Source organism: Macaca nemestrina, chromosome X (assembly GCF_043159975.1).
Source record: "Macaca nemestrina isolate mMacNem1 chromosome X, mMacNem.hap1, whole genome shotgun sequence".
Lineage (NCBI taxonomy): Eukaryota > Metazoa > Chordata > Mammalia > Primates > Cercopithecidae > Macaca > Macaca nemestrina.
In genome coordinates, this window is record NC_092145.1 from 106,064,424 (window position 1) to 106,076,580 (window position 12,157).

The 12,157-nt window shown below is 50.4% G+C and overlaps 1 protein-coding gene across 3 annotated transcripts in view; it reads left to right on the plus strand.

The window, feature by feature from the left end:
• The window catches only part of LOC105493779 (FYVE, RhoGEF and PH domain containing 1), a 50,445-nt gene that overhangs the window by 23,327 nt on the left and 14,961 nt on the right, over positions 1 to 12,157 (plus strand). For all 3 annotated transcript variants that reach the window (XM_011761674.3, XM_071088983.1, XM_071088984.1), the window contains exons 2-8: positions 1,279 to 1,452; positions 2,010 to 2,187; positions 2,313 to 2,754; positions 3,861 to 3,950; positions 4,807 to 4,955; positions 6,887 to 7,043; positions 7,150 to 7,288. In XM_011761674.3, the coding sequence (XP_011759976.1) occupies positions 1,279 to 1,452; positions 2,010 to 2,187; positions 2,313 to 2,754; positions 3,861 to 3,950; positions 4,807 to 4,955; positions 6,887 to 7,043; positions 7,150 to 7,288 (1,329 nt within the window). The remainder of the gene's footprint in view (positions 1 to 1,278; positions 1,453 to 2,009; positions 2,188 to 2,312; positions 2,755 to 3,860; positions 3,951 to 4,806; positions 4,956 to 6,886; positions 7,044 to 7,149; positions 7,289 to 12,157) is intronic.

The window sequence follows — 12,157 nt, forward strand, 5'->3', positions numbered from 1 at the left end:
GTTTTTGTGGCTCCCTTCTGCTACAGGATGGATGTCAGCCTAGCATCCAAGGCCTTTCCCACTCCTCTCTGGCCCCACCTGACCTCTCTATCATTTGAGGCACTCCCACAGCCCCCTGCCCAGTCAGGATCACATGAGCCCCACATTCCTTTCTTTGGGGTGGGGGATCCCTCACTGCCTCCCAGACCAAATCCTCTCTCCTAAGCATGACCATCATCTCCTCTAGAGCCAAAGATAGAGGTGGCTTTAGGGGACATACAGTGAGGGAAGAGGGACAGTACAAAAAGGCCTCCCCTTTTTCCGAACTGGCTGCTTGATTTAAAGTTATTTCTGTGACCTGACCTCTGGATGCTGCACGTGTGTGTGTGGCAGGGGTGGAAGATGCGTGTGGGTCTGTGTAGATGTGGAAGTTGAGGAGGGTAATACAGATTGCTGAGAAGTTGGGATTTTGTGTTCATTTTTCTTCTTCTTTTTTTTTTTTTTTCTTGAGACGGCATCTTGCTCTTTTGCCCAGGCTGGAGTGCGGTGGGGTGATCTCAGCTCCCTGGAACTTCCACCTCCCAGGCTCAACCGATCCTCCCACCTCAGCCTCCCAAGTAGCTGGGAATACAGGTGCACACCACCATGCCCAGCTAACTTCTATATTTTTTGTAGAGACAGAGTCTCACTTTGTTGCCCAAACTCATCTCGAATTCCTGAGCTCAAGCAATCCTCCTTTCTTGGCTTCCCAAAGTGCTGGGATTACAGGCATGAGCCACTGTGCCCAGCCAGAAGTTGGGATTTCAAGAAGCAAAACTTGCTCATGAAACACAATTTCATCATTTTTAAGCATACTTAGCTGCACAAAATTGTAAACAAGAAAGTCTAGATATTGTCAGAACCTTAACAAAAACGTTGAAGAATGGTTTATACTCAGCATACCTATGTGGCTGTATAAACAAAGGCCGCAAATGCATATATAAAGTTCAGGGTGCTCACAGCCACCCCCCAGCCTGGTTAAACTCACTAGTAATACTGCCTGCTGACATACATGGAATCAATGCACTAGTCACAAAGAATTCTTATCTGTTGATGAAAACAGCCAGCCCCAGCCCTGGGTCTGGCTCTCCATCTGAGGGCTAGGATAGGGGCTTCCCAGAAAAACACTGTGGCCAGGAAAGGGGCTCAGAGAAACCCAATACCCCAGATAGCTGCTAAGACATGCCAGTCTTAACTTTAACCCCATTCCCCTTTGGGTTAAAGTCAGTTACTTCACACCCATTTTCTCTCTTCCTGCAGGGCTGCACCAGGGAAACCGGATCCTGGTTAAAAGTTTGTCCCTTGACCCTGGCCAGAGCCTAGAGCCTCATCCAGAAGGTCCCCAGAGGCTTCGCTCAGACCCAGGCCCCCCCACCGAAACCCCTAGCCAGCGTCCTTCACCACTGAAGCGGGCACCGGGCCCAAAGCCACAGGGTAAGTGGTCCCGGAAAAGAGCAGAGAAGTGGCCCAGGGGAGGGGTCAGAGGAAGGGAGAAGTTAGCCAGTGGCAGAGAAGAGGGTTTGTTAGAAGGATGGGGAGGCACCGTGCTCCGGGGGCAGTGCTACCTACCTAGTGCACAGAGGGCTGTGGCCTGAGGCTAATGTGTGCATACTGTGATCTCACCTCAGCCCCTTTGTGTCTACCTCAGGCAAAGGTGCAGATTGTGGTTTGTGGAGGGGGTTGTGGCCTGGCCATGACAGCCAGCCACCTCCAAATCCAGCTTTTTTTTTTTTTTTTTTTTTTGAGACAGAATCTCACTCTGTTATCCAGGCTGGAGTGCAGTGGCATGATCTTGGCTCACTGCAACCTCTGCCTCCTGAGTTCAAGCAATTCTCCTGCCTCAGCCTCCCAAGTAGCTGGGACTACAGGCACGTGCCACCACGTCCAGCTAATTTTTGTATTTTTAGTAGAGATGGGATTTCACCATGTTAGCCAGGCTCAAATCCAGCTCACTGATGTCTCCCTTCTCTCTTCCCTATTCATCTCTCCAGTGCCCCCAAAGCCCAGCTACCTGCAGATGCCCCGGATGCCACCCCCACTGGAGCCCATCCCCCCTCCACCATCACGCCCACTGCCTGCCGACCCCCGAGTGGCCAAAGGCCTGGCCCCCAGAGCAGAGGCCAGCCCCAGTTCTGCAGCAGTATCCTCACTGATTGAGAAGTTTGAAAGGTGAGTCTGGTCCCTAGGGCACCCTCTAGGGGAAAGGGGGAGCCTGGGACAGGAAAGGATAGTCAGGAGAGGCCTCTCAGTCAAGCTCATACCCTGCCTCCATGTGTGTCCACCACCCACCTCAGAGAGCCTGTGATTGTCGCCTCGGATAGGCCAGCCCCTGGCCCCAGCCCAGGTCCCCCAGAGCCAGCCATGTTGCCACAGCCACCCTCGCAGCAACCAGTGCCCCAGCTCCCAGAGGGTGAGGCCTCTCGCTGCCTGTTCCTGCTGGCTCCTGGGCCCCGGGACGGCGAGAAGGTGCCCAACCGGGACAGCGGCATTGATAGCATCAGCTCGCCATCCAACAGCGAGGAGACCTGCTTCGTCAGTGATGACGGGCCCCCCAGCCACAGCCTCTGCCCTGGGCCCGCTGCCCTGGCTAGTGTGCCTGTTGCCTTGGCCGACCCCCACCGGCCTGGCTCCCAAGAGGTTGACAGTGACCTGGAGGAGGAGGACGACGAGGAGGAGGAGGAAGAGAAGGACAGAGAAATCCCAGTGCCCCTGATGGAGAGACAGGAGTCTGTGGAGGTACTGACCTGTGTTCACTGAGAGGCAGGACCATGTGGAGAACCTGGGAGCCTTTTATGCTTGATTCTTCCCCTAGCTCAGTATTTCTCGAAATAAGACCTTGTTTCCAAGCTCTGTGACACTGGGCAAGTCTTTTCCCCCTCCGCTCCCCTACCATAAGCCTCAGTTTCCTTATTTGTAAAATGGAAAGTCTCTTACATCCATAGAGACTTCTCCACAGCTGGAGGAGGGGCGCAAGAGCTAGAGCCCTGCAGGGGCCTGAGGCTGTGCAGATGAAGGCTCTTGGCAGCAGGGACCCCTTTCTGTGCCTGGGCAGCCTAACATTTCTTCAGAAGGCACCCTTGCACTTGAGTTAGATCTCAGCCAGAATACTTGCTCTGCTAGGACCAAGCTCAAGTGTGGGGGCCAAAGCCAGGGACTGCCAGCATGGCAGGTAGTCAACAAATATATCTAACGAATAGGAAACTGGGCCAACAGGCAATGAGTTTTATACGTTCTTATACTTTTGTGCTTTTCTCACACCCCAGGTACTCAGCAAGCCCTTGCTGATAGTGTACTGAATAGGTGAATAAATGATTAATTAACATTTATACGCCGTTTAATCTGTAGTCTGCTGTGTTTTATTTATACATTATCAATAGACTTCGGTCCTATTATTATTTTGTTTTTGTTTCTCGCCAGCCTCTACGTTAAATAGATCCTATTATTATCCGTATTTATGGATGAGGCGTCCTAAATACAGAGCTGTTAAAGAAGTTATGCAAGCTAGTGAATGGCAGAGCTTAGGATTTGAACCCAGGAAGTCTGACTTACCATCCCAAAAATGCTTAACCACTACACTCTGCTGAGTCAGAATAGAGAGAGCAGGTGAATGAATTGTTGAGTGAGGGAGTGCATGTCATCAGAATGGAGGGGTAGGCCTTATGGTAGACTGGGGAGTCAGGGATGAAGCTGAAGGACTTACAGATCTGGAGATGGGGGTCAAGGTTATCTTAGGGTGGTATTAGGCTTAGAGTGGCATGGGAACTGTTTTAAGAATTCTGGGGGCTTGGATGAGGGTTAGGATAGAGGATGATGGATCGGGGGTTACTGTTTCTCCTTTCCAGTTGACTGTGCAGCAAAAGGTGTTTCACATTGCCAATGAGCTCCTGCAAACTGAGAAGGCCTACGTTTCCAGGCTCCATCTCCTGGATCAGGTGAGTGACCCCTTGCGGGTACCAGGGCCCCAGGACCTTGTAGGTGCATTTCAAGGAGGAAGTGATAGGGCCTGAGTTCAATCCCACCATTGTGGCCAGAATTTAGAGGCGGTAAGACTCCTCTCTGACCTTGAAGTCAACTTGTCCATGAAGCCAACTCTGATTATGCCCCAAGCTTGATCGTGATACCAACCCTCACTCCTAATGCTGGGCAGGTATACCAGCCCTGACTGCGACCTGACACTAGTACTGACTCAGACCCAGATCCTGAATTTATCCCTAGCTGTGAACTTCATTCTAACCCTAGCCCTATTCCAGATCCCAAATCCACTAGAATCCCTGAGAGTAGAGATTTTTATCTTTGTTCACTGCTCTATCTTACCCTCTGTGACAGTGCCTCGCACACAACAGACACTCAAAAATATTCATTAAATAAACGGATCTAATTCCAACTTTCTCTCTGACCCGAATCTAATTCTAAGCCTAACCTTGATCCTGACTTCTAATTGTTCCAAAGCCTAACTCTTGGCAGCAGGGACCCCTTTCTGTGCCTGGGCAGCCTAACATTTCTTCAGAAGGCACCCTCGCACTTGAGTTAGATCTCAGCCAGAATACTTGCTCTGCCAGGATCAAGCACAAATGTGGGGGCCAAAGCCAGGGACTGCTGGAATAACCTGAAATCCATCTCCCCAATATATAACCCTAACCCCATTCCCTGTCTCCTCAGTCTCAAGACCAATGCTGATTCCAAAGCTCCACAAGCCTCCCCACAAATACTGCCCTCACCCATAAGCTGCCCCTTCACCAGCCAAGCCCCAGGCCCAGCTGGGCTGAGTGCTTCTGCCCTGCCCCACAGGTGTTCTGTGCCCGGCTGCTGGAAGAAGCTCGGAACCGCAGTTCCTTCCCGGCCGACGTTGTCCACGGCATCTTCTCTAACATCTGCTCCATCTATTGCTTCCACCAGCAGTTCCTGCTGCCTGAGCTAGAGAAGCGCATGGAGGAATGGTGAGGGGCCCTAGACCTAGACTGCCCACTCCCCTGTCCACCTGCCTGCCGAGCCCAGACCCAGAGGTGTACACAAGACTTCATTGCTACTTGCTCTTCCTCTTAGTGACTTTTGAAAAAAGAATCAGAGCCGGGCACGGTGCCATCCCAGCACTTTGGGAAGCTGAGGCAGGTGAATCACCTGAGGTCAGGAGTTTGAGAACAGCCTGGCCAACATGGCAAAACCCTGTCTCTACTAAAAATATTAAAAATTACCCTGGCCTGATGGCACGTGCCTGTAGTCCCAGCTACTCGGGAGGCTGAGGCACGAGAATCACTTGAACCCGGAGGCAGAGATGTGGTGACCCAAAATTGCACCATTGCACTCCAGCCTAGGTGATAGAGCTAGACTCTTAAAAAAAAAAAAAAGAAAAAGAAAAAAGAATCAGGCCCAAGCTCTGCCTTCCAGGACCTCCCAGTCTGATGTGGAACACAGACCAGAACTCAGAAAATTACAACAGAATAGCATAGCCTGCAGGAGTATTAGGTTAGGAGCCAAATTGGCTGAGTTCAAATTCCAGCTGTGCCAATTGGTAACTTTGAGCAAGTTTCTTAAGTTGCTGTGCCTCAGTTTCCTCATCTATAAAATGGGGGAAAATAATAATGGCCTACCTTGTAGGGTTGTTTTAAGGATTAAATAACTTAATACATAAAAGAGCTTAGAACAGTACCAGTATAGGCCAGGCATGGTGGCTCACGCCCGTAATCCCAGCACTTTGGGAGGCCGAGGCGGGCGGATCACGAGGTCAGGAGATCGAGGCCATCCTGGCTAACACGGTGAAACCCAGTCTCTACTAAAAATACAAAAAATTAGCCAGGTGTGGTGGTGGGCCCCTGTAGTCCCAGCTACTGGGGAGGCTGAGGCAGGAGAATGGTGTGAACCTGGGAGGTGGAGCTTGCAGTGAGCTGAGATCATGCCACTGCACTCCAGCCTGGGCGACAGAGCAAGACTCCGTCTCAAAAAAAAAAAAAAAAAAAAGCAAACAAACAAACAAACAAAAAACAGTACCAGGTGTATACAATAAGTGCTCAATGGACGTGAGCCTTTTTTATTTTTACAGTGCTATGATAGAGCAGAGAATGGGAGGCTGTGGGAATCCAGACAACTGGACCAAGCCTAGCTTGGAGATTACAGAAGGATTCAGGGAGAAGGTGATGCCTAAGCTGAGTCCTCAGGTAGAAGGGCAAGGTTTACAGGCAGCCTCCTAGGCTCCAGGCCTTCTTCCAATCCAGCCTTTAGAGTCCACACAATTTGCCAGAATGGTCTTTCTAAACAACAGTCAGACCGTGTCTCTCCCTGCTTAAAATCATGTCCACATTCCCCATACCTACAGATTCTCCACACCTACAGAGTCAAGTGTGTCCCCCTCACCAGACTGTGACCACAGAGGGCCAGCATGAAGCCTGGTTCCTATATTTCCCCACGAGTCTGTGAACCCTGAGGGCTGGGACCAGGTCTGGTTTGCTTTGCTCCTGCACCAGACTGACCAATGAGGAGTAAGACCAGGCCTGGTCTCTTTGTCTTACCTACCAGATGGTGACCCTCTCAGGGCTCAAATGGGTGTGACTCATTTCTGTGTCCCCAGCATCACCCAGCACACAATTGATAATCAGTATATGAAGTGGTCCTGGCAGTAAGGTCTCAGGGTGGGTACTCCAACCAGCACTCGGGCAGGGCAGAATTGAGGCAGGTGGCATCCCAGGCTGTGGTCTGAAGTCAAGCCGAGCCTCTTGGCCTCATTGGCCTGTAATGTAAGCAGTATTTCTGAAGGAGCAGACTAGCTGAGAAGTAGGTTTCTAAGACTGAGATGAAAGGTATATGGAGACCTGTGGGGGAAGATTCTGAGGGGCAAAGAGCAGCAGGACCACATCAGCCCCTAATTCCACCCCAGGGACCGCTACCCACGCATTGGAGACATCCTGCAGAAACTGGCCCCCTTCCTCAAGATGTATGGTGAGTATGTGAAGAACTTTGACCGGGCTGTGGAGCTGGTCAACACCTGGACAGAGCGTTCCACCCAGTTTAAAGTCATCATCCATGAGGTGCAGGTAAGTGGTCAAGCTGGAGGGAGCAGACTGGGGGAGGAGAGGTCTGCAGGGACGTGGTGGGGGATCTGCAGCCAGATCTGAGCCCCTCTGCTTCTGCCTGTCACAGAAGGAGGAAGCCTGTGGCAACCTGACATTGCAGCACCACATGCTGGAGCCTGTGCAGCGCATCCCCCGCTATGAGCTTCTTCTCAAGGACTATCTGTTAAAGCTGCCCCATGGCTCCCCGGACAGCAAGGATGCCCAAAGTGAGTGTGTGCACCCAGGCCCCTTCCTACTCCTCCACACTAATAACTCTAGGCCAGACCTCTGAGGCAGGACCCCAAGACTTAATTCACAGGGTCAGCCTTCCATTGCCTCATGATTGAGATCCCAGAGGAGGATCTCCAAACTGAAAGGCCCACATTGAGGTTCTGAAGTGAGACCCCAGGATGAGATCCTCCTTCTGAATGTTCTCTTTGGGTATTCAGGCAGGGCCCTCCAAGTTGAGACCCCTGCCCGAATACCCGAAGAGAACATTCAGAAGGAGACCCCCAACCTGAACTTCCCAACTGGAAGCCCAGAGTTTGAGGAGCATGCCTATTATGATCCCCTAAAGGAACTCATCCATTTCCTAGATTGAGACCCCAAGGCTGACCCCTAGACTCACCCCCAAATGAAGTTGTACCAAATGAGAAAGGAAACTGAGCCTGAAACTTCAGGGACTGAGCCACCACGCTGAGAGGCCAGACTGACCTCTCAGGCCAAACCCACATCACAGAATCTCCACAGCTGAGCAACCCAGAGAGAGCCCTGGCTCATCAATTTTCCATCCTCCAGATTTAGAGCTTTCCTCCATGTCCATCAGCCACTACCCAGAATGAACCTCCCAAAAGAACCTCCAAATTGAGCACCCTAGACTGGACCCCAAATTTTCCACCTCTCAAATTTGGATCTCTAGGCTGAGATACCTCCTCCCCAGACTGAATCCTTACACATTGAACCACTAGAAAAGTCTTCTATCCCGATTCCTCCAGTATCAGCCTGAACCCCATACCCCAGATAGAGCTCCCCACAGCCTACCCCACTTTCTCTTCCCCAGATTGTTATTTTCATTCATTCATTCATTCACTTAACAGCTACTTACTGAGCACCTCCATGTTTTTGTGCGTTGTTCTAGGTACTGGGGATATAGAGGTGAACAAAACAGACAAGGTCCTTGATCTCAGGGAGCATATATTCTAGTCAGCAAGAGACACAGTAAACAAAAATAATAAACACACAGTAGAGGCCAGGCGCAGTGGCTCATGCCTGTAATCCCAGCACTTTGGGAGGCCGAGACCAGGGGATCGCCTGAGGTCAGGAGTTTGAGACCAGCCTGGCCAACATGGTGAAACCCTGTCTCTACTAAAAATACAAACATTAGCTGGGCGTGGTGGCGGGCACCTGTAATCCCAGCTATTCGGGAGGCTGAGGCAGGAGAATTGCTTGAACCCAGGAGGCGGAGGTTGCAGTGAGCCGAGATTGCGTCACTACACTACAGCCTGGGCAACAGAGCAAGACTTCATCTCAAAAAAAAAAAAAAAAAAGATAGCTGGACGTGGTGGTGGGTGCCTGTAATTCCAGCTACTCGGGATGCCAGTGCAGGAGAATCACTCGAACTCGGGAGGCAGAGGTTGCATTGAGCTGTGATTGAGCCACTGCACTCCAGCCTGGGTGATAGAGTGAGACTCCATCTCGAGAATAAATAAATAAGTAACTAAATACACAGTAGAATATTAGATAGGTGCTGAGTGTAATTCTGAGAGTTAGAAGAGGGTGGCATGACAGTGGCTGGAGAGCCTACTTGAGATTGGGTGGCCTGTCTGACTAGAAGACAGTGAGTCAAAACCTGAATAAAAAGAAGGTAAGCACATGCCTGTTGGAGTGGAGCATGTTCCAGGCAGAGGCAACAGCAAGTATAGTGTCCAAGGCAAGGGGAGATATTAGAGGAGGTGGGGTGCTGGACAGGTTGCATATCTCTGAACGTGACAAGTGAGAGTAGAATGGTAGAAATGGGGTTGGAGAGAGGAGCAAAGACTGAAGGCCAAGATAAGGAGATGGATTTTATTCTGAGTGTGGTGGGTAGCCATGGGAAGGTTTCGATGTTGATCACTTGGGGAGCAAGAGAGAGAGCTGAGAGATCAGTTAGAAGGCTTTTGCAGTAATCCAAGTGAGAAAAGTTGGCTTGGATGAGGACAGTAGCAGTAGAATCTGTGAGAAATGGTTGGATTCAGGATATATTCTTTTCAGAAGCAGCACTGAGAGGACTAGGGTGGAGTGGATGCAGGGCTTGAGAGAAAGAGTCAGGAATGACTCGTAGGTTTTTGGCTGGTGGTGATGGTTTCTAAGATGATCTTAGGAGTCTGTTTTTGGACATGTTCAAAGTGAGCTGCTAGTCAGGCAGTTAGATGAATCTAGAATTCCAGGGAGAGATTTGGATGTCATTTGCACATAGATAGTATTCCAAAGCCATAGGGCTGGCCGAGATCACCAAAGGGAGTAAGTGTAAAAGGAGGGGAAAGAGGGCCAAGGACAAACCTCAGGGAAGTGGAATCAGCAAAGGAGACTTAGAAGGAGCAGTCCTAGGCTGGGTGCGGTGGCTCACACCTGTAATCCCAGCACTTTTGGAGGCCGAGGCAGGTGGATCACGAAGTCAGGACTTTGAGACCAGCCTGGCCAACATGGTGAAACCCCGTCTCTACTGAAAATACAAAAATTAGCCAGGTATGGTGGTGCACGCCTGTAATCCCAGCTAGTCAGGAGGCTGAGGCAATAGAACCACTTGAACCCGGGAGGCAGAAGTTGCAGTGAGCCGAGGTGGTGCCACCGCACTCCAGCCTGGGTGACAGAGTGAGACCCCATCTCAAAAAAAAAAAAAAAAAAAAAAGGAGGAGCCCTAAAGGTAGGAAGAAAACAAAGAAAGTGTGGGGTCCTAAAAGCCATAAGAATGGGGGTTGAGGCCGGGTGTGGTGGCTCACACCTGTAATCCTAGCAATTTGGGAGGCCGAGGCAGGTAGATCACCTGAGGTCTGGAGTTTGAGACCAGCCTGAATAAAAAGGAGGTCTGGCGTTTGGCCAAGATGGTGAAACCCCGTCTCTACTAGAAATACAAAAATTAGCCAAGTGTGGTGGCTGTGCCTATAATCCCAGCTACCCTGGAGGCTGAGGCAGGAGAATCGCTGGAACCTGGGAGGCCGAGGCTGCAGTGAGCCAAGATCGTGCCACTGCACTCCAACCTGGGCCACAGAGTAAGACTCCCATCTCAAAAAAAAAAAAAAAAAGAATGGGGAGTGGACAGTTGTGTCCACTGCTGTGTCTGCTTCCCATACTAAGCCTCCTCCACCCCGCCAGATGGGGCACTTCACTACCAAGCCTGGACCCCTAGAAAGAACTAGGCCTCCAGAAAGTTTAATAGCTAAGCTCTACAAGCAGATATCTGCAGCATAAGTAAGTACCTCATTCCTCCTGCTGAAAAAGAGCCCTCACTGATGTGCCAGCCTGAACTTCTAGAAAGGGCCTTCCAGACTGATTCCCTGGGATGGGCCCCATGGACTGACATCTCCAAACTGAACCTTCATACTAAGCCCAGTCTGAGGTCCCAGTTATAGATCCCAACACTGGTTTCTCAAACTAAGATCCCCAGACTGGGCCTCTTCCCACCTGGAATACTCTTCCCACCCTGCGTCCTGAGAGTGGGGTCCCAGTGAGAGCCTTCAGCCTGAGGTCCCCAAAAGAGCTTCCCAGTCTGATCTCCTTGGCCACCATTCTATAGACAAGTATTGCCAACTGAGCACCCTAGATTAATTCTCCTATTTCGTATCCCTCAGACTGAAACTTTCAGCCTGAACTTAAAAGACTGACTCTCCAGGTCTGTCCTATAGACTGAAGCCCCACTGTGCCCCCAGACTGGATTCCTTGAGTTCCCCAGGGGGAACCCTGAAATTCAGCAGCCCAGACTGAGCTCCAGACAGAGATTCCAGGCTGTGTTCTCCCCAGCCCAAGTCCCCTAGACTGATGACCCCTATTTTTCTTTTTTCTTTTTCTTTTCTTTTTTTTTTTTTTTTTTTTTTATGAGACAGAGTCTTGCTCCATTGCCCAGGCTAGAGTGCAGTGGCGTGATCTCGGCTCACTGCAACCTCCGCCTTTCTGGTTCTAGCGATTCTGCAGCCTCAGCCTCCCGAGTAGCTGGGATTACAGGCACCCGCCACTGCACCCGGCTAATTTTTGTATTTTTAGTAGAGACGGGGTTTCACCATCTTGGCCAAACTGGTCTCGAACTCCTGACCTCGTGATCCACCTGCCTCGGCCTCCAAAAGTGCTGGAATTACAGGCATGAGCCACCATGCCCGGCCAACGACCCCTATTTTTCATTTACCAGATGGAGAGTCCCATGATGAGCTCCAGGACTAATGCCCTAGATTATGAGACTGTCCCCCAAATTAAGCCACTCAGGCTAAGTGCCTAGTCCCAGGTCCACATTGAGCTCCCAGGACTCAGTTCTGCAATTTTATTTTCACACTGGATCCCCAGCACAACATCCCCAGGTGAAAATTCTCCAAATAAGCTCCCTGCACTAGACCCAAAGTGAGCCACCAATGAAAACGACCTAGAGTGGGCTCCAGATAGAGTCCATTTTCTCAACTGTGTATCCTTGGGCAAGCTGCTCAGCCTCTCAGCCTAAGTTTTCTCACATGTAGAATGGGGATGACAATGATACCTACCTCATATGGTTGTTTTGAGAAGTAATGAGATAACCTGGGTAAAGCTCCTAGCACAATGCCTGGTACATGGTAAAGGCTCAATAAATGTTAGCTGCTTTTATTACTAAATGTGCTGGCTAATGCCCATCCCTCTAAAATTGGCCCCAGGTTGAATATGAGAAATTTATTTTTTATTATTTATTTATTTATTTATTTAAGAGGGAGTCTCCCTCTGTCACCCAGGCTGGAGTGCAGTGGTGGAATCTTGGCTCACTGCAACCTCCGCCTCCCAAGTTCAAGCAATTCTCCTGCCTCAGCCTCCCAAGTAGCTGGGATTACAGGCGCCCACCACCACACCTGGCTAAATTTTGTATTTTGGGTAGAGACAGGGTTTCA